This window comes from Dipteris shenzhenensis, chromosome 25 (assembly GCF_047967505.1).
Source record: "Dipteris shenzhenensis isolate YYH24624 ecotype China chromosome 25, Dip_SZ_1.0, whole genome shotgun sequence".
Taxonomy (NCBI): domain Eukaryota; kingdom Viridiplantae; phylum Streptophyta; class Polypodiopsida; order Gleicheniales; family Dipteridaceae; genus Dipteris; species Dipteris shenzhenensis.
The window spans coordinates 31,249,381-31,275,930 of NC_141620.1; the positions used below are offsets into that span (position 1 = coordinate 31,249,381).

The 26,550-nt window shown below is 41.9% G+C and overlaps 1 protein-coding gene across 2 annotated transcripts in view; it reads left to right on the forward strand.

Moving 5' to 3' along the window:
- The first annotated feature begins 1,440 nt into the window (after positions 1 to 1,440).
- The window catches only part of LOC147885749 (kinesin-like protein KIN-14I), a 93,868-nt gene continuing 68,758 nt past the window's right edge, over positions 1,441 to 26,550 (forward strand). Inside the window, exons 1-7 of one of the 2 annotated variants that reach the window (XM_087396117.1) lie at positions 1,441 to 1,656; positions 1,802 to 2,641; positions 5,261 to 5,347; positions 5,755 to 5,827; positions 12,099 to 12,227; positions 12,318 to 12,556; positions 13,440 to 13,767. In XM_087396117.1, the coding sequence (XP_087252243.1) occupies positions 2,505 to 2,641; positions 5,261 to 5,347; positions 5,755 to 5,827; positions 12,099 to 12,227; positions 12,318 to 12,556; positions 13,440 to 13,767 (993 nt within the window). In that variant the 5' untranslated portion in view covers positions 1,441 to 1,656; positions 1,802 to 2,504. Of the gene's footprint in view, positions 2,642 to 5,260; positions 5,348 to 5,754; positions 5,828 to 12,098; positions 12,228 to 12,317; positions 12,557 to 13,439; positions 13,768 to 26,550 lie in introns of both variants that reach the window. The other variant, XM_087396118.1, reaches the window with a different exon arrangement.

Consider the following 26,550-nt stretch of genomic DNA (forward strand, 5'->3'; position numbering starts at 1 on the left):
ATATTCTATGCAGGGCAAGTCGTTGAGAGAAGCATGTTCTTAGTCAGGAAGAATTAAGAAACATTAAACCGCAGAGAACCTACAGAGCAAGAACACAAAATTCTGCCGTTCTTGCCCATAAATCATAGTTTGCGACTAACTATCTCTGTTCAGATTCAAGAAACTCGTGGGATTCCGACTTTTGCCTATCATTCATTCCATCAATGAAGGGAGTATACATGGCTAAAATAGTGATGGGCAATGAGGAAGTGGTCAACTGGAGCCTCAATAGAGTAATTCCCACAACGAGTAAACAACGAGTGAGTAAACAACGTCGTATGCACTTACCTCCCTGGTCGTTCTACAACAACCTTTTCGTGTGAGCGCCCCTGAGGTCCTCCAGCGAGTAAAAACCATTGCAAGGAGCTGCTGTAGTTGGAAGAGGTTCTTTGCATGGTTCTCAATCACTGTGGAGTTTGAAGGTGAACAAAAGGCATGGCAAAATCGTGGTGGACCACAAAACAAGATTTCGCTAAGATTTGTCGAAGTCGCATGCAGCCTTACGTTAAAAACGATTTAAAGACCTTTGAAATCAACCAATACGAAAATTACACATTAAAAAATTATACAAATTCCCTATTTTCTGCTTTCAAAAACTAAGGACGACGCTAAGGCTACCTAGAGGGCAGGCCAAAAAAAGGCCTCCAGTTTTGTGATTTATTGAGAAAAATGTTTATTTCTTGGAACACACGTGAGGGAAAGGGGGGAGTGGGAGGGCACTTTTATGTGGGGAGGATCCATGGCCAACGAGTGAAGACAAACAAGCTATTGTGATTGGGGATAGTTAACAATTAAATTAAGCTGAATGGGCAGTTTCTTCCACGGCTATTAGTGGACCTTGGGATCCATCCAATTCATATCATCATCATCATCATCATCATCATCATGCGTCCTCATCTTAATATCCAAATCGAGTTTGAATCTCGTTCTGCAGATTGAACAGTTCTGATGTGTGATAACAACTCCTACTACATCGTTGCTTTTCATTTCTTCATCATCATCATCATCATCCGTCTTTGTCTTCTACATCCAAATTTTAGTTTCAATCTCTTTCTGCAGATTGAACAGTTGTGATGTGTGATAAAACCTCCGATTGGCTGATCCATCTTTTCTCTACACTAGGGGAAGAGATGGCAAACTGGGCAGTAAATTTGAATCTCTGTGTGGGGGAATAAGTTGTGTGAGTGTGGGTGTGTGTGTGGGTTGGGAGTGTTGACTGCGATGTGATCTGTGTCCCTCTGTTTCTGCATGCAAATTCCGATGTCTGTGTGGATGTAAACAGTAAAAATTGTGTGGGCGTGCGTGTTGACAGAGGGTGCATTTAAGCTCCTCTTCAAGATCTGTACCATTTGGTTCCTAATTCTGCAATTCTATACTAAAAGCACTCACGAGAGTCATAACTTACAAGCCCTCTGTGGAGGATGATCCAAAGAGATTGTGCATTCAAATCTCTCTGATTCAAGAGTTTGTCGTTGCCCATCTCTTTCTGGATCTCAAGAGGTTGTTTCTGCATTCAATTCTGTGATTCAAATCGAGTATTGTGCCAATCTCTTTGTCTCAAATCTCCTCTCATCATCCTCTGGAGCTCTACCATTTTTGTTGTGTATATTCACTTCTGTAAGTTCTGTTTCGAGATCCCTTCCCAACAATTGTGCTTGTGCTTTCTCGTGCTCACAAAACAAATCTTTCCCCTCCTCTGTTTCTCCTCCCCATTCTCTCTTTTCCTGTGCAACCCATTTTGGGTTTTGTTCTGTTTTTGCAGATTGCGCCTTTTCTTGTCCTGAATTGCCATCCATCGCCCAACCGTTGATCCCGATTCTTCCCACCATCACCTCTGCCGCCCTTGCTTGCATCCTTCTCCTTCATCACCCAAATCCTCAAATAATTCTTCAGCCTCTATATCTCAGCGCATCCTCCGTTCTCGCCTCTGCCGATCTTCTGCTCCATTTCAGCAGAAAACGAGCGCTGCTTCGAATTTGTTCTCTGGGTTCTGCTCCATCGCGATCGCATTTTCTCTGGGGCACTGAAATGATCTTTGCAATCATAGTTCAACCAGAGACAGCGCCAGTCAGTGATTGAAAATCTTGCCAGCCAATGGTTTCCTTCAAATCAAATCATTTCCAAGAACGCATTGCCAACTTGTGCCATCAGCCTCTTTGCAAATCGCCCACTGTCCCGGTGATTCATGAATATGCCGTAATGAGACCTTAACGGAACGAACTCATCACCTTCCCACATGCTCAGGATTTTCATGATCAATGTTCGGTTCTGCAAATATGAATTTTCCGCGGCGTGAGAAATATTCCAGAGTTCAGCCACTGAAACGGTGCGATCCAATATTGCCACACGTAAAGCCTCTTCCCAATCAAAAAACGATGGATTCACAACGATAGCGTAAACATTTCTCCTTCGGCACGTAGTGAAGAGAAGGTAAGCTGCGAAGGTTTTCCTTCGGATATCGCAGCATGGATGCTACAGAAAGTGCTGGTCAGGAGAAGGCTCGAAAGCCGCCTTCCGATTCGAACAACGGTACCCCTGCGCATTCGGGCTCCTCAGTAGCAGCTGATGACGATTCTGACAAGGACAGCATTGACTCTGCGCCGTAAGTATTTATGTCAACAGAAGTCACCCTATTCGGATGCTCCTTTTTCTTTGTTGCGAGAAATTATCACTACCTGATCTGATAATGAAATCTGACGTCCCATTGAATAACCAGAAACTGCAATATCAGATCGATAATATATATTTGAACAAGATGTCCAACCTTTTAAAGCAGGATCTGGTGGTAGTCAATTAGCTAACATTATAAGATGTATGGGAACTGCTTGATCCGTGAAGAGACAGGCTGTGCCAGCAATTCTTCACAGCTGTTTAGCTGAGTGGTTGATTTATGGATCAAAGGCTGATTCGCTACTCCTAGTTGCGTTAGAATGTGCACGTGCACCCATCAAACCGGCTGAACTGTGTTCCAAATTCTAAAAGAAGAAAACAATGTACTGAAAATATAGACGTCATATAGAGACGATTACAGAAGCAAGCCAAGTGTGCCAGGAAGGATCTGGAAGAAGAAATAAACTCCGAAGTCTCAAGGAAGTTGCTTACATATTGAAGGCCAGTCAGAGTGCTACCTCTTGTAAGTTGTGCGCTAGGGATTGTGAAAGTGCCGAAAAGAAACTGCTAATGTACAAGGGCTGAGTAAATGGTCCATGAAAGAAGAACAGATACAACGAAATGTGCGAGCAGGGAGAGTGGGTCCTTTTTGGTGGCTTGAACTCACGTATGATGTTGAGGAACGAATTTGCTACCTCACTATTGAGCTAGAATGCGCTCAATGTGGGCTCTCAGGCTAGATCCAACACTGTGGTAGTATAGGCAGCAGATAATGTGCGACGTCTCTTGCTGACCACACTTTCTTTGCCCGAGTGAGGTCAGACTACAGCTTGTGAGCCTGCCACGTCAAGGATTGCCTGAGTGACATCTGAAAATAGTAGAACATGGAAGAAGTAGGCTCTCGAAAGACTCTGTGGTTCCCGTCTTTCCACAGAGTCTAGAGTGCCCAATATCGAACCCACATGAGAAATAGATTAAACTCTGCTCGCCGTGGGTGAATGTCAAAGATCCAAAAAAAAGTTTAGTTGGAAAGTGAGCCTGGAGGCGCTGCTGAAGAAATAGTAGGTCACGGGTGACAGGTCAATTCCAAAAAAGTTGAAGCAAGGATTCCTTGGGAGCCAAACATTTGTGGCATAGTGCAGGAGCAATATGTCTACGTGCCAAGTGCTGGCCACTCGCCATAGAAAAACTTGTTGGCAAAGTGGAAGTTTGTAGGACCGGAGCTGCTGCAATCTTTTACGCCGCCGTTTGGCATTATGATTTGAAAACCAAAGCTGATTCGCATGATGCGATATCCAAGGAGGATGCATCAAAACCCTGTATAAAATAGCCACTAAGATATCAACCAGGCGTAATGGGCAGGTAGAAGAACCCTAGCGATGCAAGGACCAATCGGGTACCGGCCAAAAGGAGTAAAGCATCTGAGAAAGATAGTGCCAAAGGGGTCGATAAAGCATCCCTAATCCATACTATTTGACCGCCAAAGGAAAAGGGAATAGACTACCGTCATCATGAAGTACATCACCAACAAGTGTAATTCCTTTGGATGAAAGAAAATGCGAGCGCCTAGGTTCTTGCAAAGCAAGCGGTCGATCAAATGCCTTTGACTAGGGCAAGTTCTCAGCGCGCAAGGAATTTCGGTCCAGAGAGTCACGACCATGCCATTTGAGACGTGAGAGAATCTCCTTCCAGGCCAAGAACATTCTAGAAACAAAAGGACAGCCTTTAACCATACCATCAATATAACCTAGAATGAAGTCTCATAGAGTGGGGTGCCAATGCCCAAGAGCAGGAGTGGTCAATTGCAGAAGTAAACGAGACATCATGGCAGCCCAAGGCTGATCACTCTGCAAAAATTGTGCGCGTGCGTGTGGCAAAGGCACACACGCGCGTGCACACTTTTTTTTGGGGTGAAATTTATTTGTTTTAATATTTAAAAAAACAGCCCCTGAGAAAGTGACATGCGGCTACAACATTAGATCTCCTTATATGACAAGAAAGCAGGATAATCAAGATCCCACGGATGCAGGCAGCCGAAGAAGGATTGCCGTAGAGATGCCTGGAAGAAGTGGTACTTAGCCAGGGACGGATCACCAAAGACCCTATGGTTTTGGTCCTTCCATAGAGTCCATAATGCCCTATATCCAATCGTACAAATTTAGATTTTTTGTTGTTCAATATTAAATAATTGAGAATTTTTAGCTTTTGGGGCTTATCCACCCGTGTATACATATACATATACATATACATGTACATGTACATGTACGCATGCATATACATATACATATACATATACATATACATATATGTTTGTGTGTGCATGTGTGCATTTATAATAGAATGCATTAATGGTCAGGACTGGGCCACAAAAGGAGTTTTAGACTGGTTATCAAATTTTTATAGTACCATAAAGATCTTGTTTTGCTATTGCTAGATAGATAGAGCTACCCTGACAATCTATGCTGAAAGGAGAATCTGGTTTGATAGATCATATCAATGGTTCACCCAATGGATTATTTTCTATGTCAAATGAGAGAGAGAGAGAGAGAGAGAGAGAGAGAGAGAGAGAGCTAGCTTTTGTATTCAAAAAACAACTTCCTCATGCTCACAGTGAAAGTGCAGAACGTTCAAATGATTTAAAAAACGTAAGGTATGAAGGTGGCAAAGAGACCATTGATAGTCATGAGGCAGATGAACGGTATGGTTTACTTGGTTTTCAAAGCATAACTGAATATAAAGAACTCATTTATCACGTATTGGTCTGTCGAAGGCCAACATAATTGCATACCCTAATGAGATATGAAGCAGGGATGTGAACTATATTTGTTGTGCTTTAGTGGTTCACCCTAGACTGCTTTTCTTTTTGTTTCACTAGCATGTGGACTGTTTTCTTAATTGGTAAGTAGTAAACTTTCAAATAGACATTCATATTTGCTAATCCACAAAGGGTTGCAAGGAGAGGACACTGGACAACATCCAATTCATGCTTTTGATTACATATATAGGGTTTAGTTTGGAATTTGGATGTAAGTTTGAGATAATTATTGAAACTTAAAGACTAAGTACCTTGCTGAAATAGATTTTCTCATCGCTGACTTCTTGCAGATTGGCAAGCACCTTATCTGCAACATTACCGCCTGAACTTACTGGCATCATTCCCATTTTGGAAAAATTGCAGGTATAGCGACTTGTGTGAACTTTTGTACCTGTGTATTGTCTGCATTAAAGTATTGGACAATTGTACCATTTTGCATGTGGGTTTCAGATATTCAATTGTACTACAATTGAGTTTAATAATAAAGGCATATAAGTGTTTTCAATGTGCTGGCTACTTTGAGAACTTTGATTCATCATTCTGTGTAGAAGCAGAAGCAGTCTTGGGATTCTTTAGATGGTACATAGTTCCAGGTATTTCTAAAGTGGCTACAAATTGCTGGGACATTTGTAGAAGGTGAAAGACCCTACATGTAGTACACCATTGATGAGGTTTATGGGAGCTTCAAAGCCCATTTTCTTTTTGGTTCTTAGGTTTGTCCTATTTTTGAAGGTCATCTGCTCTTAGGTCTCTGTTTACTTTTTATTAGTGCTGCATGAAAGGTAACACTCTGCTACCACTTTTTCGAAAATTTGTCCTCCCAATCACTTTTTAACACACATCTCCTCCTGCCAATTGATTTTGGACTCCATTAACTCTTTCTATTCTTGGTCTCTCTCTCTCTCTCTCTCTCTCTCTCTCTCTCGCTTGTAGTAAAAAAGCCCTCCCCATCCTTGGGCAACAGGATCAGATTTTTTATTTGCGACAGGCAGTGAGAGAGCTACGATTGGAGCTGGCAGAAGTCAAGGCCCGACTTCACATCTTGGAAGGGCCTGGTAAGCAGGCAGTAATTGATGAGGCTGTAAAATCTTGTAAGGATTCCCCCCCTACCCCGCAGCTAGTCTCTACAGTCAAAGATCTTGTTCACACTGAAGTACAAACTGCTAGGAAGGAAGTGTTTGTGGAAGTGGACAACAAAGCAAGTAAGTTTGATATCCAAGCAGAGATTAAAGAACACGAAGCTAGATGTGATAATGCGTTGAAGATCAGAATAGGGGGGCTCCCAAAAGATTGGTACAAAGAGGAGGATACATATAGTGAAATATTGACAAAGATCAAATCAAGTTTGCCCAACATCGAATGGGTGAATGATGATGATGACTCCAGGCCAGCTTCTATTTTGCACTATAGAGGTCATGCAATCCTTACACTGAAGTCAAAAGATATGCGGATCAAGCTTCTTCGACAATCTTACAAGCTGAAGGGCACCAAAATATGGACAGCAGAGGAGCTTACACAAACTCAACTCAAGATTAAGGCAACTGAATTAGCTAAAGTCAGGGCTGCCAGAAAGGATGGAAAATGGGCAGTTTATCGTGAACGGGTAGCACTTATCAGAGAGTTTAAATCAAAACCAAAAGATTCTCAGTCTTAAATTGATGTATGGCTGTTTACTCTTCCAGAATATCATGTAGGTACTCTAAATTATTGGGGTTGCTTTTTGCACTCCTTGGGAGTTGCCATGTGCCCTCCCTAAAGCAGATGTACTAGAGGGTTTCTTGCTGTCCCATAGACCTTTTGGTCTCCAGTGAACGTTAATAGCTTTTCTTTCTTTCTTTCTCTCTCTCTCTCTCTCTCACGCACACACACACACATTTTTTTTTGGTGAAACTAAAAACATTATATTATGAAACATCCATTTTACAACCGGGCAGTGCTCAAGAAAAGAGCCAATGCCCTATCCATCAGAAACAGTAAAAGAAAAGCTAAATGCAAGAAACATCCAAATCTTCCTCATGCAAGGCATCATATAAGGACTGTCGCAATGAGGCCCGGAAGAACTCATAAGGGTACTGAAGAGATGAATTGAGAAATGCATGATTTTGCTGAAGCTAGAGGGTCCATAGGGCCCAGTATCTGATCCAATGAAAGAAAAGAGAATACTGTGACAAAGAAGCTGATAATATGCCAAACATCCAGAAAAACCTCGAGAACCTGTGTGCTGGAAATCTGAGAGATAAAAAATAGGAGATCTTGTCCAGAAGGTCTCTGGAATTTGAACAAAACCACAATAAGTGCTGAATACTCTCAGGAGTATGATGACATCGTGGACAAAGAGGAGAGGCAATCCTTCTTTGAGCCAATTTCACTTCCACTGGAAAAATACCAACAATACATCTCCAGAAAAAGAGTCTCTGCTTTAATGGCATTTTCAACTTCCATATCAATTTCAATTTTCCTTTCCACCAATTTAAAGACTTATTCAGATGCCAAAGAGCATTTGCATGATGAGCAATCCATGGAGGAGGTAAAATCAATCGATATGCCTGTATGGAAGTCAATAGATGCAAAGGCTGAGAAGATAATCCTGGACTTGGAGACTGAAGATGCCAATCTTGAAGCGTGTTTCTTACTTCCAAAGATGGAATCGGAACAAAAGGGAGTAAGAGATTTGCAATAATTTTCCATATGGGTCTATGATGCATCCCAAGATTGTATTTTTGACATGCTGCCGGAAAAGAGAGAATACGCCCCTGAGTATCTACCACATCATCAATGAACCGGATGCCCAAATTCATGAGATTGTAAGCTCTGATTGGTTGTTGTATAGCAAGAGGAGAGTTAAAAACAGCACTTCAGTGAAGGCTTTCCAGTTGAAGAGATGAAGTGATAGAAGTAGGATGGGGAGACCATTTGATGCGACAGAGCACCTACTTCCAATCCAAGGCAGTAGAAAATGGGCAACCAGGTATTTTACTTTGAAACTTGCCAAGTACTACTTCCCATGGATCAACTAGCCAATGCCCATAAGCATTTGTGCGTATGTGGCCACACAAAAATGCCAGCATAATAGACCATGGCTGCTTTTGTTGGAAAAAAACCCTAAGCATAGTGATCTTTCTTGCCAACACATGAAATTTGATGTTTAGAATATTCAAACCTCCATGCATTCTTGGAGAGCAAAGCAGGTCCATTTTGAGCAATCTCAAAGCTTTTTTATGAAGCTTAGTTTTCCAAAAAATCTCCATGGCTTGAGACATAAAAGAAGAGAGATCTCGAGATGACCAATGTAATAAAGGTAGGTAAAACTGGACATAAGCTAAAACAATGGACTAGATAATTCGAAGTCGAACATGCAAAGGCCAAGTGGAGATCTTCCAATATTCGAATTTTGTTGAATACCCAAGACATTTGTTGCTTATTTCTGATTTTCCAGCCAATTGGATAACCCAAATGTCTTACCATGTTCTCCGGAGGAATAATTTGACCTGGCCAAAGGAGAGCATGCCAGTCACAATGCTTGAGAGGCAAGAGTTTTGATTTTTGAAAATTAATATTTAGACCAGCTGCCAACTTAAAATCAGAAAGGGTATCCATCAATAAGCGAAGCTCCAGAGGACAATTCTTTGGCATGAAGAAAGAATCATCTGCATAAGCCTGTGCAATGAAAGGCTGTGAGCCAGGAATCTGAAGCCCCACTAGCTGTCCAATATCAACCAAATGATCCATATAAAGAAGCAAAGGATGTGAAGCAATAGCATAGAGCAAAGCACTGAGAGGGCATCCCTGTCGAACTAACCGTCTCAGAGTCCAAGACTTAGACAAATGATTCCCTATAAAACATTGAGCAGTGAAATCTGAGTAAAGCCAATAAATGACATTAACTATCTTTGGCCCAAAACCAAGTCTAGTCATGATTTGAGAGACATAATCCCACTGTACGGTATCAAATGCCTTTGCCACATCCACCTGCATGACCAATGCATCTTGATCTGAATATTTGGCATATTCCATTGCGATGAGAGTATTGGCGATATTATCATGTATATTCCTTCTTGGAACAAAACCATATTTCCTGGGATGAAGACCATCATGAAGAATATCCTTTATCCGAAGAACCAACATTTTAGCAATAAGTTTATATATAACAGGCATCAAAGTGATGGGCCTCTAGTCAGCCATAGTCTCACATAGGAGTTTTTTGGGCACAAGCTTGACCAGACCATGCTTCCAAGCTGAAGGAAGATGTTGATGCTGCCAGGCTACATTGATGAGCTTCAAGATTGGACCCTTCAATTCAGCCCAGAAGGCTACAGAAAATTCAACCGTCAAACCATCCCAACCAGGGGATTTATGTTTACCCAAATGTTTGAGAGCATCATCCAATTCAATATCTGAAAAAGACACTTCCAGCAATGAAGCTTTTGGCAAAGAAACAATAGGAGTAACAAGATCAATAAATTTGCTCCGAGCCAATTCAACGTGAGGAGTAGGAGAAGATGGCTCATAAAAAAGCAGCTGAAAATGCTCCAAACATTGTTTTTCTAGTTGAGATAAAGTTTGGGTCCAAATACCATCTGATGTTTTGACTCTCACGATAGATTGACTTTGTCGATATGCGTGTAGATTTCGAAAAAAAGATTTTGAGGAACAGCCCTTATCTAGCATAGGCTTAACTCTAGCCCTTGTCTGCCATTTGGAAAGCTTGCGTTTATCATTAGCATCAATTATGGAGGAAGCACAAGACAATGAACTCTGTTCAGAAGCAGAAAGGGACCTTTGATGGCTAATTTGTACCAAGGACTGCTTGTGTGATTTTGCCCACTGAATATGATGCCTGGTTTCTGCCATGTACCATCTTCCATATTCCTTGATGACATTTTGAATGCGGTGTACAAAAGAGTTCCAAGCAAAATCAATATCCTCCTGAGCATGAGATAACAATGGCCTGCAAGCCTCTTTCTCTCTCTCTCTCTCTCTCACACACACACACACGAAATAAAAAAGCCACCCCTCCCCCTCTCTCTCTTTCCTCTATCAACTATCGATCTACTCCATAAAAGTTAAAAAGGCAGCGCTGTGGCAGCGCTGTTGAGCACATCATGTGCTCCATTGTTTTTTCCCACCCTCTTATTTATTATTTAATATTATTTTTAAAATTTAAGTAAGTAAATAAATGAAAGCTAATTAAAAAGCAATGATAATGTTTGTTCCCTTGTGTTTGATTTTGTGTTGCATTTGTTTTCTTATATGTGCATCGGTTTATCTTTGTTTCCTTGTGTTAGCATTTTTATCTGTTTTGTTTTTTACCTTGATTTAACTGTCTCCCTCTCTCTCTCTCTCTCTCTCTCTCTCTCTCTCTCTCGCTCGCTCGCTCGCTCTCGTATTTCTTTTTATTTTTTCCTGCTTTGTTTCTTCCTTCGTATCTTTGAAGTTTTTGTTGTTTGGGTTGGGATTTCAAAGCTCAGTAAGCACTGAGTTTACCTAAGAGATTCCGGAAACTTTTGAAACCCAGATGGCAGCTTATGCGTGGGTACTGATGAGAACATAAGCATAGCTTTGCTTACGAAGTTATTTTTAAAAATTTTCTCATTTACTCATAATTTTGTTTACAAACTCCCTTCTTTCCTTTGTTTTTTTGCTTGTTTAGGACCAAATGTATTTACTGGACCAAGTTTTCCAGCAAGAAGTTGCAAAAGCCCCTGAAGAGCATAGAAGATGTTTTGCTGATGCCTGAAAAGGCTAGCTTTAGCTGTGCGGTTAGGTCCATATTCCTAGTCTACGAGCATGTTACCCTCAGCAGAAAAAGTGTTTTTGCTGGTGGATTAGAGAGATTGAGAGAGTTAGCAGAGCCGGGTAGAAAGGGGGGACCGGGGAGGGGGGAGAAAGTAGAGAGAGACAAAGTGTACATGTCAAATTTACAATGGATACCTGTCCTTTGAAGAGCTCCCAAGGGTTCAAGAGTAGTGGTAAACATCCACATAGAAGATGGAGGGTGTTGAGCTTGTCCAAATGACTGTATCCCTCCTTGATCTGCTGGGAAGCCTTGCTTGCTTCAGGCTTTTTATTGCCTTTTCTGTTAATAGTACCTAGCTCATCATGTTGCTCTCAATTGACATCTTGCTTGTTTTCTTTCACATTACATCATTTTGGGAGCCACTTGGCATAAGCAATTGGTAACCATGAACATTTTGGCTCTTCTTCACACTGCATCTGGTTCAACTGTGCTTGATGATCTCAAAGTCTTATTTTGCAGAGTCATCACCGTATTTTAGGATTTCGGGGATCTTTTTCCATTGTCTAGACTTTTGACTTCATGTAGTGTCTAGTTTTGAACTATGATTCTGTTTTGCTTTTATATGATCGGTCAAAAACTGCTGTAAGCAGCCGAATGGCAACTGTGAATGGGCCAAGCATATAATGCTCACTTGTAAATCTCAGTTTAAGCTTTGCACTTTTTTTGCTGATGGTGCCATACATTGCTTTGCTTATGATGAGAGCGATTATTAATGCAAAGCTTCTGACTGTTCATGAACAAAAGTGGAGCCTTTCAAGGCATGTTTCATGTTGCTCCCGTCTCTTACATTCTCTCAATTTGTATAAATTTAAGACATGAATCATTTTGTCTGTGTAGATTGAGGCATTCCTCAGATCAATGCAAAAACAACTCCAGGGAGGCAGGCGTAGCTTTTTTGGTAAAAAGTCCGTGGCTCCTCAGGGCCGAGACAAGTATTCACTGGAAGACATGCTATGTTTTCAGCGTGTATGGGCTCTCTTCCTGTACTTAACACATTTCTTACTCTCTCTTATAAATGTTGTTTCTACTCTTACTCTTTACTGAAACCCTCTTCAGGAGCCAATTCCAACTTCATTGCTCCGTATGAGCAATGACCTCATGAGCAGAGCTGTCAAGCTTTTCCAGTTGGTTCTCAAATACATGGGCATTGATGGTACCTCAGCCGCAGCTCCAGTGAATTCATCAGAGCAGATGGAGCTTCTTATGAAGCTGTATAAGCATACTTTGAAACGCGTGGAGCTGCGAGATGAATTATTTTTGCAGCTTTCAAAACAAACTCGTCATAATCCTGACAGGTAATCTTTCTGCATGTTTGAGGTGGGAAGTGTATGCTAGGATGCCACCTTACGGAACAGATATGCTATGTATTTCTTTTCAAAAAAGGATCATGACTTGTGAGGATTTGGGACTGTGGCAAGAAGGTAGCTGCATTCATAAATAATGGTGGCATGAATTTATAATGTTGGTTCATGTGATTATATACACAGTTTGCACTTGAATGGGTGCACTTCATTTATGCAAACTTACTGGGTTGTGATTGCATTTTCAAAGCGATTGTAAGTTTTTCATTGAGGAGTGCCAGACAGAGGTAGAAACACATCTGCCTCAGTTTTGCGTGGAAGAAAGGGATGAAAACTCTGAATTATGGAAACTTTGATCAAGTGCAATGGGAGTGGATTTTTACAGTCATACTTTATAAGCAGTTGGAGGCATGAAACTCACTCAAATAGCTTGACTATTCATATTCTTTCAGACGGAATGTCTAGAAAACTAGCAGCCTGACTGTTAAAGAGCCACCATCAACTACTTCTATAAAGTGAGAAGTTTGATTTTGATATCAATGTCAAGGAGAGAATGACTAGTTGGTTGGCTCAGAAATGCTAAGAAAATGCCAAAAGAAGGCCTTTAGTCTTCGATAATAAATTGTCCTTGATTTGTGGCACTTTTGATGTAGCCTTATTGCATTCATCGGAAATTTAGTGCAGTGGATAAATCAAGAATCATGTTTCTTCGTTCTCAGCATCTCAAAATGATGCTGTAGAGGAGACAATGCCGAATATGCTTACCAGTTGGAATGATTTGTGAATTAAGTCCTACTTGTATCGTTTCATATGTTGGTTAAATTGCTTTTATTATCAGGCATTATGTCTGTTTGACGGCACATCGTTCTCAGTACAGGGTCACTTTGCAAAAGGCATGGGAGCTGATGTACCTATGTGCTTCTGCTATGCCTCCTGGAAAGGAAGTTGCTGCTTATCTCTCTGAATACGTCCATGATGTTGCATATTCCCAAGACAGTTATCCTGAAGTACAGAAATTAGCTCTGAACACGTGGAATGCTTTGAAAAGATCTGTGAAAGCTGGTCCTAGGCGTTCTACTCCTGCACAAGAGGAAATAGAGGCTCTAATAGATGGACGGAAGCTTACTACTATAGTATTTTTCCTTGATGAGACTTTTGAAGAGATCACATATGACATGACCACGACTGTTGCTGAAGCTGTTGAGGTAGCCACTTCTTTCCTACCTTTTCTGTGGAAGTAAGGTTCACAAAGAAGCATAAAACTGGTTAATGAATGTTCTTCCTTAAGAAAAGAGAGGCCTCTTGTGCACGACGTGCAGTTGCCTGCCTAAGCTCTTTTCTATGTATATTGATTTTTCAAAGCTGAGTTTATGAGAAAGTGTGGTTTTGTTGTCATGTGCTTAGTTTTAAGAATATTGTTGCTTGTCATAATGTAAAATTTCTGGATGTTGTAGATCATTATCCAAGTATAATGATCGATTTATGCTGTTTTTTGTTTGTCTTTTTTGTGCCCACCTGCTAGGATTTGTCCAGAAGTGCACAATAGAATATATTGCATCTCATTTGTGGTGAGTGAGGGCTTCTATATGGGTGTGCCTGCCTAGAGAGAGGTATAGTCACATAGTTCTTTCTCAGTGAGTTAGCAGGCCTGGTAGAGGCTATTTAGGGCCTGGTATAGGCCATTATATGGGCCAGAGACCAGGCTAAATAATGGCCAGATTAAGGCTAACCCAGGACCCGGACCAGGGTTGGGTCAACCTACTTGACCAGGTTGGGTCAACCCCGCCAGATCTGGTCAGGTTAAGTTGGCCAAGTGACAGACCTGGTTGGTGGGTTGGCTGGCTGGGTTTCCACTATAAACGGGGTTGCCTTGCCACTCTTTAGGTGTTCCACTTTATCCCTACACACACCTCTGGTTGGCACTGTTTTCCAATGCTATAAAGAAAGTCATCTTGCCCCATTCTGTCTCTGTCTCTGTGTCTCTCTCAAGTTTATGCTTCTGCAATCTGCAACATTGACATGGTATCAAAGCAGTAGGTCGTCTAGAAGCTTGGGCTTGATTTGGAGAGTGTTTGGGGCTGATGCAATTTACTGCTGACAGGCATGAACAGTTCGGAGGCTGCTGCTTGCTGAATCCAGGATATTGTTGACTGCCCATATCCCACCCACCCTTAATTGCATCACGCATCATTAAAACCATCGCCTATGTCTTGATTGTGTGGTGATTGCACAAGATAGTGTACTTGTTGGGATAAGTATGATCAAGGGCTTGCTCTATGGCACATGTGTGCATCTAGGGGAGTCACATGTGTGTTTGTGTGTGTTGTAAAGGCACATCAAGTGCTATGATGTGTCTAGTGTGTGACCTAAGTGATGATGTAAGACAAAGGCAATCCCACTGATGTAGGAACTGATTCCCACTGATGTAGGGGCTGATTGCCACTTATGTAGGAAAGGTATTACCTTCTTTCCCTTTCTATAAGAGAGAGTCCTCTCTCTCACAATCATAATAGGGGTTTTCAAAAATCTTCACACACCGCACCATATTTTTGTATAGGTCGTAATGCAAATAACTGTTGCTCATCAGAAGCAGCCTTTTATTTGGCAATCTATCATTTTGAATATCATAGAATGACAGCTATAACCAAAGAGGAGCATGATTTGAATGTAGAAAAGCATAATCAGCCCACATACTACAAGTGAAGGCATCATGTTGATGTGCATTAAACATATACCAACAATCTAATCTAGCTCGATATGTGGACTGCACATTATGCTGAAAAGTATACCCAGGAAGCCAGGACCGTGTCTCTTTCTAGAGGTCAAGAAGACCAAATTGAGAGTGTAGAAGGAGCCATTGTGTTCTCTCAAAGGCAAGCATATGCATGTGTTGTCTCCTGGCTAAGGAGCATTATTGAAATCCCCACAGAGAGAGGCATTTTACCTCCAAGGATACTGCAACATATCCCTCCAAAGCAAAGCTCTGTGATGCGAAGATTGCGGAGTATAAACCGAAGCAAATTCAAAAATCTCTCCGTGCAATAGGCATTGCAAAACAACCCAACGACCATTCCGGTCATTCAAAGGCACAATTGGCTGAAGGGCATGTTTCACAAGAAGGACTACTCTTGAAAAGGAGTTATTATCCCACAAGATGCCTTGTTTGGCCTGCATAACCATGCTGGTTTGCTCCTGCAAGGCCACTATATCAGGCTGCAATCTCTTGACACAGGCCTACATAGTCTTCCATTTCCCCAAATCACATAGACCCTGTACATTATATGTTAGACATTGTATTTTGGCAGCATATTTACAGATTTACAATTATTTATAAACCATCAAACCCAAAGAAGAAATCAAGACTGCATGTGTGTCTTTGGATCCAAAGAATGATCTTGACAGCCAAGCGATAAGAGAGCAACTTCATCTTTTTGGAACAGAGTATGACTGGCAGTGACCACAGCCCAAGTGATGCCCATACTAGAGTTTTCAGTTGGGGTGTGCCCATTGGAGGAAGCACCTGTCCAAGTCTGCTGAGGGGGAACCGGCTGCCGTGCTGAAACAGTTTTCCTTGTGGTTCGCGAACCGCCATTTGAGGATTTTTCTTTTGCTTTTTCTTGAGGCACACGGGGCGTTTATTGTTGGTAGCAGCAACCTTAGCCTTTCCCTTGTCCTGAACAACAGGAATTGGCTTATTGATTTTATTCTTAAGCCTAGAAGTCCCAAGGGATCCTTGTTTTGAATAGGAGAGGGCATAGCTTCAAGGGGCATTTTATGTAAAGCGAGAGGGCATTGCGAAGCCATATGACCAAATTTCTTGCATTCAAAGCAAGCTCCTGCAAAAAGGCCCCATTTGAGTTTATCAAGTGCACTGCCCATTGCCACATTATTCACAATGACTAGATAGGACCATGGCATGGGGACATCCATGTCCCACAAGATGCAAAAGTCATTTGAGTTCCCATTCGGCCTCGGTTGGACGCACCACCTTGCCCAAAGAGGCTGCAATTTTTGGCAATAGTTTTTGCAGGCATTGAGGAGAATCCACCACCTCAAACCGGGCAGCAGTGCCCAATCAAAGAAGGATAATCCCGTGTGGGAGATCTAGGCAAACATGTACCATTTGTTGCCCATAATAAAGGGGGGAATGTATAGAAGCATTTGCTTGTGCTGTTCATCTGTCATAATCACTTTAAAGAACCCTGGGCTGTGTAATGAACTTTTTGAACAAAGCATCCACCCAAAGTGCGTGTTAGCCGGTTACCCACATCTGCAGCAACAACTGGCATACGTCCGAGGAAAAAAAATCACAACATTCTTAGCATATATTCTAACTAGATCAACAATATCATCCACATCCACGATATCCCAACCGAGGGAACGGGGTTTGAAAAATTCCTTTTGGGTGTCTTCAAACCCCTCATGCATAACTTCAAAAACCAGTTGGGTCTCAATTGATGCATTAATGGGGTCCTTCTTGACCCATAGCTTGCTTCATGTTTTATTATGAGCTATTCTTTCTTTGTTGTACGTTGAGTCGTACTGCTATGTAGCCATCTTTACACAGCAAGAAAACCTCTCAAACTGAGCTTTATGTCTCACAGCAACAAGGTGTAAAGACAATAACGACACAGAGAGGCAAAAAAATAGAAAAAGAAAGTAACCACAGAGAGAGGAAAAGGAAAGCCTTGACGTGAAGAACCGAAAACACACAGTAAAAAGAGACGGCAAAAGAGCACAAACACGACGACTGTATGAAGAGGAGAAAGGTGGCGATTATATAGCGTGCCAAGAACGGATTTATGAACAGGAAAACTAAGAGAGGAACAACCAGGGGGATTGGCGGTGGATGCACTGGCGAACATCAAAATGTAGCAAACGACTAAACGCCCCCATGGGCACACACACACACAACCCACGATGAGGGCATGAGAAGATGAGGGAACACACACACTCTTTTTTTAAAAGTGAAAACTTTGAGTGCTTTATATTACAAGATAGCTATCCAGAAAAAAACTGGTAAGCTGAAATAGTACATCAAGCGAAAATGTCCATGCAGGACAAATATAGATCTTGATCTATGCAGTGAGTTTGCAAACAATCGAAGAGCGATTGCTGCAAAGAACGATGGAAGAAAACAAAAGTAGAAAAGATTGGATCACCAAAGACTTTGTGATTCCTAGCTTTCCCGAGAGTCTAGAGTGCCCAGTAACGAACCCTGGTAAAGAACAAATCAAAGTTTGGCCGTTTAGAATAGATCCCAAACAACCATAAATGCTTGCCAAAAAAAGCCTAAGAGAATCTCAATCTCAATTTGTGCCGAAGGATGCCCAAGAAATTATGTGTCTCAGAGCAATGCCAAAAGATATGAGATACAAATTCCACGGGAGCTAAACAGTGATGACAGATAGCGGGAGCAATACGTTTGCAAGATAAAAGCTGTCCAGACGGAACAACCCCAGCAGAACATGTCATAAAAAAACCTGTTGGCGTAATGGAACCTTAGAGTGCCAAATCTGCTTCAATCTGTTTCTCCACCATTTGAGTGGACGGTAAATCTGATTGGCTTTGTCAGACACCCAAGGTGGTGATATCAAAAATTTATATAAAGAAGAGACTGTTATATGAGACAGCTTCAAAGTACGAATGGATGAGTATAAAGGAAGAAGGCTCCAATCCTGAAGCCTATCTTGAAGCTCTAAAAGTGGTACTGGCTGAAATGGTTGGACCATTTGAGTAATGACTTGCCATACTGTTTGATAGTGCATACCCAAACCATATTTTGCAGCAGCCAAAGGGAAGGATAAAAGAGTGCCATCATCATTAATAACATCTGTTGCGACAGTATAAATCCTTTATATATTAAGAAAATAAGAGCATCGAGGCTCCTGCAAAGCCAAGGGAGTAGAAAAAACCCGTGACCGATGGTTGTTCTCAGCTCGCAAAGAGTTACCTTGTAAAGAGTCTCTTCCATTCCACGCCAAGTGTGAAAGAATATGCTTCCAATCTAAAAACATCTGAGAAACCATAGGACAACCTTTGATTTTGCCTTCAATGCAGCCCAAAAGAAAATCCCACTCCGTGGGTTGCCAAAAACCAAATGCAGGAGTGATGTGAACCAGTAACGAACGCATCATAGCAGCTCAAGGCTGATCATCTTGAAGAAATTGAAGCATCATTCTGCCTTTGTGAGCTGAAATGTGCACATGCATATTAAGAATATTCAGCCCTCCATGCAATTTGGGTGAGCATAATCTCTGTACCGGAAGAATCCGCAAGCTTTTCTTACCATGCTTTGACCGTCAGAAAATTTCCATAATGGTGGACATGAAGGAAGACAAATCCTTCTTAGTGAAAAAAATCAATGGCAGATAAAACTGAATACAAGCCACTAAGATAGATTGAACAATGCGAAGACGGACATGCAGCGGCCAAGTAGCCAACTTCCAATATTCCAAAATTTTCATCAATATATTGAAGCATTGGATGTGTGGCTAGAGCATACAAGATAGCACTGAGAGGGCAACCTTGCCGAACATCTAAGTGTCCACGGCTCTGATAAGTCTCCAAATAAAATGCATGCGGCTTTGCTATCCTGATAAAGCCAAAAGATAACATGCTGCAATTTTTGACCAAATCCCAAAGCTTGCATAGTCTGAGCTATAAAGTCCCATTGAATGGTATCAAATGCCTTTGCAATATCTATCGGCAGGATAAGCACATCCTGCTACTTGGCATACTCAATCCCAACATAAGCATTTGCAATGTTATCAGTAATATGGCGTCGTGGAATAAAGCCATACTGAGCTGGATGCAGGCCATCGTGTAAGTATTTCTTTATCCGATCAACCACCATTTTGGTGATGATCTTGTATTTCGCCGGCATCAAAGTAATGGGCCTCCAATCAGCTAATGACTCACAAATGGGCTTCTTGGGAAGAAGTTTGACCAACCCTTTCTTCCAAGAATCCGGCATACATTGAGTTTGCCAAGCAGTATTGATCATATGCAGCAAAGGCATTTTCAGCAGATCCCAAAAAGCCAATAAAAATTCCACCGTGAGACCATCCCAGCCAGGGGATTTCCATCTACCACATGATTTAATAGCATCACTTAGCTCTCATTCAGTGAAAGGAGCTTCCAAATCCAAGGCCTGTGCCGGAGAGACAATTGGAATGACATGCAGTAATAATTTTCCCCTGACTGTAAGAGCCTCTCGTGAAGGTAAATCTGCTTTTCCAAACTGAGAAGAAAAATGTCGAACACAAGCTGCAGCAAGCTGTGCCCTAGAAGAAGTCCAAACACCATCTGATAACAAAGCCCTGCAAATATTTTGAGAATACTTTCTGTAATGCAGCCCTTTAAAAAAGGTTTTGGAGGAGTAGCCTTTATCCAAAAAGGCTCTTTGTCGTGCACGTGTCTCCCATTTGGCTACTTTTCTATTGTCATTGCATTGCATATAATATTTTGCCTGACATAAAATCCGATTTTCCTGATAAGAAAGATTCCTGAGGTGACTCAACTTTGTCAAAGATTGACACTGAGATTTTGCCCGAGCAACATTATCCCTCAAGGTCTTCATGTAGCTTTTGCCTTAACTACTACGAATGATAGCTTGCCTTCGTGTAACAAAGGCTTCCCAAGCAAAATCAATGCCAATGATAGCCTGTCGAGATAGTGGCTGAACCGCATCTTTAACCAGAGTCTTGTATGCTTCATGCTGCAAATAACTGTTGTTGACAATGAGCAATCTTCTGTGAACAAACCTGTCATCAGGTATCTCATGTAGAGCAATCCTCAACCACAAAGGGGCATGATCAGAATGTGTGAACGTGTAATCCACCCATAAATTGATAGTGAGAAAATCATAATGTTGAGGATCGACTCTATACCATCTATCCAATCGAGTCCGAGAAGCAGACTGAGCATTGTGTTGAAAAGTGTAACCAGGTAGCAGAAGCTGTGATTCTTTCCACAAATCAATAAGAGGGAGCTGACTCAATAAAGTAGACCAACACTGAAGCTCAGATGCTAACATATGAGTATGACCTGAGGTATTATCACCTGGTTGAGGAGCATTATTAAAATCTCCACAAATGAATGCATGTTGTTTCCAGGGATAACTTTGCATATCAGCCCAAATTAAATCTCTGCTACGAGAGGATTGTGGCACATAAACTGAAGCAAACTCAAGAACTTCCCTCTGTATAAGACATTGGATTATCAACCATCTACCTTGACGATCATTTAGAGCAACCACTGGTTGTAATTCATGTTTCACCAGGAAAACCACCCTTGAAAAAGTACGTTCTCCTACATAGAAAATATCATAACCAGAAAAATGCCCATAATGACCAGCATACATATGCTGATTATGCTCTAGCAATGCAACTATGTCAGGCTGCATTTGATGCAGATAACCATAAACCAACTTTCATTTCTTGGGATCACAGAGACCTTGTACATTGAGAGTAAGACACTTTATGTATGACAACATAGTTACAAAGTATTTACATTGGAGAACCCAAAAGATCAAGTTTGCATTTCAACCTCAGGATCCGGCTCCCTACCTTGAGATGAAACAATTGTCTGTGGAGAAGATAAAAGAGCAGCCACTTCCTCTTTAGGAAAGAGGGTACGACTGACTGTCACTGCAGCCCATGTAATTCCAATCCTTGAATTTTCTTGAGGAGTGTTCCCACTTGATGACCAACCATTCCAAGTATGTGATGGAAGAGGTCTCCTTGCTGTCATAAATTTTCTTGGACTCTGCCAAGCTTCCTGCAAAGTTTTTACCCTTACTTTCAATTGAGAAGTTGAAGGCATCGAGACAAAAACAGTAGCATTTGATGCAGCAAGAGCTTTCCCCTTATCCTGAGCTGCATTTGCTGGTTTAGGAGGAATGTGTCGATGAGCTAATAGCTGTCCAGATGGAAACACTCCCAAAAGAACTCGTTAAAAGAAAACCTATTGCCGAAGCGGTACTTTATAGGCCCAAAGTTGCTGTAATCTTTTCCTCCACCACTTGGTTGGGTGATGCATTCGCCAAATAGAATCACCTCTCTTTGAAAACCAAGGTCGAGGCAAAAGGATTTTATACAATGCAGGTACAGTAATCTGAGATAGCCTCAAAGGACGAGAAGAGGACCCTGGAGAAGTCAAAGTCCAATCTTTCAGCCGGTCTTGGAGTTCCAAAGGAGGAATCGGAACAAAAGGCGAAAGCATAGAAGTAATTTGTCGCCACAAAGGACAATAATGAGAGCCCAATCCATATGTAGTGGTTGCTAGAGAAAAGGGGAGCACAGTACCAGCATTATGTATAACATCAACAACCGAGGTGATGCCTTTAAACGAGACAAAGTAGGAACGTTGAGGTTCCTGTAAAGCCAAGGGAGGCTGAAAGACTTTCGACTAGTGAATGCTTTCAGCTCTCAAAGAATTCCCAAGCAAAGATTGCCATCCATTCCATTCCAGATGAGAAAGAACATGCTTCCAGTCAAGAAGCAAGCGGGAGACAAAAGATCAGTAGTGAATGCTTTCAGCTCTCAAAGAATTTCCAAGCAAAGATTGCCGTCCATTCCATTCTAGATGAGAAAGAACATGCTTCCAGTCAAGAAGCAAGCGGGAGACAAAAGGGCAGCCAGGTAAAGTGCCATCAGTGAAGCCAAAAAAGAAATCCCAGTGATCGAGTTGCCAATGACCAAACGCAGAAATACTGATATGAGTGATTAGAGTCCTAATCATAAGAGCCCAAGGTTGCTCACCTTGCAGAAATTACAGCAACATTTTCCCCTTGTGGGCAAGAATATGCACATGAATATCCGTGATGTTCAATCCACCATGCATCTTGGTGAAATCTTATATTTTTGTGTGGGAAACCCCAAAAGAGGTAAAAACCCACTAATAAGTACAAAGGAAAAATTTACAAGAAAAGCCTCAGAGCAAAAGTCATAAGGCAGCCAAGTAAATAGTTACATATCAAGCTGGAGGAGGTTCAAACACAACATCCTCCAGCTTCAGATTATTGCTTTGTAAAAAAATGATGCAGTGTAGAAACCACACCATCAATAAAAACAAGCTAAAGGGAAAGGAGCTAGATCAACATCTGTATCCTTCGACGAAAGAGCTGCATCTGATAAAGTAGGACTCAACATTTCAGCTTTACTCCGAGGGTCAACCTGAGAAAGAGCATGTGCAGCATCTTGTATGATCCCCTCTGCAAGGGGCACATCCATATTCTGAGGAGGAGGAGGCTGATGATGCTCAACAGGAGTCAGATCCTGAACTTCTTCAGCAAGAGAAAGATTGGCCTGTGATTTTTCTACCTTCCTCCAGTAATGCTTCGGAGCAGTAAAAGAAGGCTTATCTAGTAAAGCCTTAGCAAAAACTGGAGGAGAAGGAAGAGTAACCTTCACAGCTGAAGGAGGAGCAGGAGGAGTGGTCATGGAAGCAGAAGGGCAAGCACGTGCAAAATGACCAACCTGACGACACCGATAACAAGCTGTTGGAAAAGAAGCAAAATGCAGCCTGATGCGCATTGGATGAGCAAATCCCGGATCAAGATCGAGAGTAGATGGCATGGGCTGCATCATATCCCATAAAATACAGAGGTGAACATCACGGGTAGCCTGCAAGAAACCCTGTCTCGGAACATGGAGAGGCCTCCCCAAAAAAGCTGCAAGAGTAGGAAGATGCTGAAGAAGAGGCACAGGCAGCGCTTTGAGGGTAATCCAAACCGGACAGTGGGTCAGAAGAGAGGCAGACGGATCAAATAAGGGATCCCACGGCATCACATAAGCAAAAAAAACAGCTCCAGGAACACCAGCACGACTGACAAGACGCTCTATCACATCAGTCGAAGAGAAGTGGGCATAGTAAAATCCTTTGCCTAGAAAGACAAAGGAAGAAATACAATCCAGACCCACTGCAACATCAGCCCAATGACGAAGATGAACCCTGCCCATAAAATAGAGACTGACTCCAAATTGCTGAGCCTGTCGAAGACCGGAGACCAAAAGGGCAGAATCCAAGGAACAAACAAGCGGGGAACCCGATGAAGGAACTTTTGTGACAGAGGTAGAGCACAATTGGCGAAGAAGATCCACCTGGAGGGAAGAAGAAGGGTCATCAGAAACATCCAGCTTTGCCGATTTAATTGAAGGCGAGGACAAACCACCATGCTTCCGCCGAAGAAAAACACGAGTAGGAGGAGTAGAGGCAGAAGGAGGTGCTGAGGCAGAGAAAACAAAAGAAGCAGGTGTTGAAGCAGCAGGAAAGGAGGAGGAAGATGAGACTGGAGTAAAAGCCACCGAGGGTTGCAACACAGATACATGAGGCTGCGTAGATAACCGTATAGGTTGTATGGTCGGCCGTACAGCCTGTACGGATGTCCGTACGGCAGGCACTGAAGGAAAAAGAGGCGGAGTAGATGGCTGCAGAGAAGGCTGTACGGAAAGCTATACGGGGATGTGCAGGGAGCACGGGAGCTGTACGGAAGGCTGTACAGGGGCCTGCAGGGTGCACGGAACTTGTATGGAAGGCCGTACAGCCGACGGCAGCTGTACGGAAGGGAAGGTAGGCAGCAAGGACGTCGAGGGTGATTGCACGGACAGAAACGGGGAGGAAGACGAGGCTGGCAGGGCAGAGGAGGTCTCCATCGCACATACCTATTTATCCTATGTTTTGGCAGATACTCATATTCCTCTATTTACAAACACTTTTTTTTGGTGAGAATAATATTTTATTGCTGTGAAATAATTACATTCATAGGTACTCCAAAAGCGGAGTAACTACTACTGAACTGAAGCCATATACATCATGGTCAATCAAATGAGTCTGAAAGCAATCATAAAATGATTGCCGTAGAGATCGTTTGAAAAAAACAAAAGATGGAAAAGTAGGATCACCAAAGACTCTATGATTTCTATCCATCCATAGAGTCCAAAGTGTCCAGTAGCGCACCCAAACAAAAAATAAATCAAAACCCTGTCTAGTTGGATGAAAACCAAATAACCAGAAGAACCTGCCAAAAGTAACAGTAGGAAATTTTGCTCGAAGCCCCTGACGAAAGAGAGCGAGGAAATCACAAGTATGTGGACAGTGCCAGAAAATGTGAGGCACAGATTCAGCAGAATGTAGACATCGGTGGCAAACAGCCGAGGCAATATGTCTCTGCGCGAGTAACTGCCCAGATGGAAAAATGCCAAGTAGGACTCGCCAGAGGAAAACCTGTTGCCGAAGAGGGACTTTATAATGCCAAAGGAGACGCAGCCGCTTTCTCCACCACTTTGATGGGTGATCCATATGCGAAACAGAATTGGCTTTGTCAGAAACCCAAGACGGAGGTAACAACACTTTATACAAAGAAGGCACTGTGATATATGACAACTTCAAAGGACGGGCTGAAGAAGAGGAAGAATGGAGAGTCCAATCCTCAAGCCTATCTTGAAGTTCCAAACGAGGTACCGGCAAGAAAGGTTGAAGCATTTCTGAAATTTTGTGCCATAAAGGACGATAATGAGCTCCCCAACCATACTTGCTAGCAGCCGCAAAAAAAAGATAAAAGAGTGTCATCATCTTGAAGTACATCCGCCACAGAAGCAATACCTTTGAAAGATATAAAATAAGAACTCCTGGGTTCTTGTATAGCCAAAGGAGGGTGGAATACTTTGGACCAATAAATATTCTCAGCCCAACACACACACACACACACACATGTGCGAGAGCGCACGCATGCGCGCGTGCACACACACACAAAACTCTTTTTTGGGGGTGAAATCCATGTAGCATTACATTACAAAGAGCAGCCCTCAGATAGGGAACATGCAATTAAAAAATATCATTGTAAGGTAAGTATGCAAGAGAATCTATTTGATGAGCACATAGAGAATTAGAGAATGATTGCTGCAGTGGCATCTGTATGTGTATGCGCACACACACATTGATGCAAGGAGCTTCTTGCTTTTGCTATCATTCACGGTCCCGGAGTATTGAGAAGAGAGGAGGCCCAATAATATAAGGGCTGGCTGTCCCTTATTCGGATTAAGAAAAATTAAAAATAATTGAATGGTACAAAAGAGAATTATACTTACAAGAAGAGCCCAAAGCCTAATAATTAGTGGAACTGATATTGCATGTGAAAAATTTCAACCAAAATTCTAGAGCAATCATTTTTTGATCAAGAACTACAAGCCTAACCAAAAATAAGAGTTGACAATTTGAAAAATAGAACATCACGATGCAGTCGAAGTCATAGAGTCAAGCATGGGATTTGCTTTAGGAAGAGTGTTGGCTTCTCAAGACAAGGATCTTCTTCGTGACTGTTGATGCATTCCAACATTCACTATAGTTTCTCATACTTCACTTTGTATTTGCGGGTTTCTTATTTGTACCTTGCATGCTTTGCCTCTTAACTATTGACTATGGAGGAAAGGGATTGTATTTTTTGATTAATCAATTACAAGCCGAGCCAAAAATAAGAGTTTGAAAATTGAAAAATAGAACACAACAGCATACAACATCATCTTGCAATTGAAGTGTCATAGTCAAGCATGGATTTGCCTTAGGAATAGTGTCGGGTTCAAGATGGTGATCTTCTTTGTCATTGTTGATAGATTCCAACATGCACTATAGTTCCTCATAATTCTCTTTGTATTTATGGGCCTTCCATGCTTTGCCTCTTAACTATTGAATCTGGAGGGAAGGGATTATATCTCCAATATATGGGCACCTCTGCCCTCTTCCAAGGTAGTACACGTAGCATTAAATTCCTCCATATAAGCTATTTGCTTCTGTGTGAGCACCGTTGTATGTTCCTCTTGCTCATGTAAATGATCCTAAATATAGGCTGATAACAGGTCACCTATCTACTCCTCCAAACTAGCCTTGCCCTTTTCCATATCTGTTTTCTAATTTTGAAGGCGAGTTTGTTTCACCAAAATATTGGATTGTTTGATCAACCAAGCAGCCTTCTCAGTTTGAAGATTGTC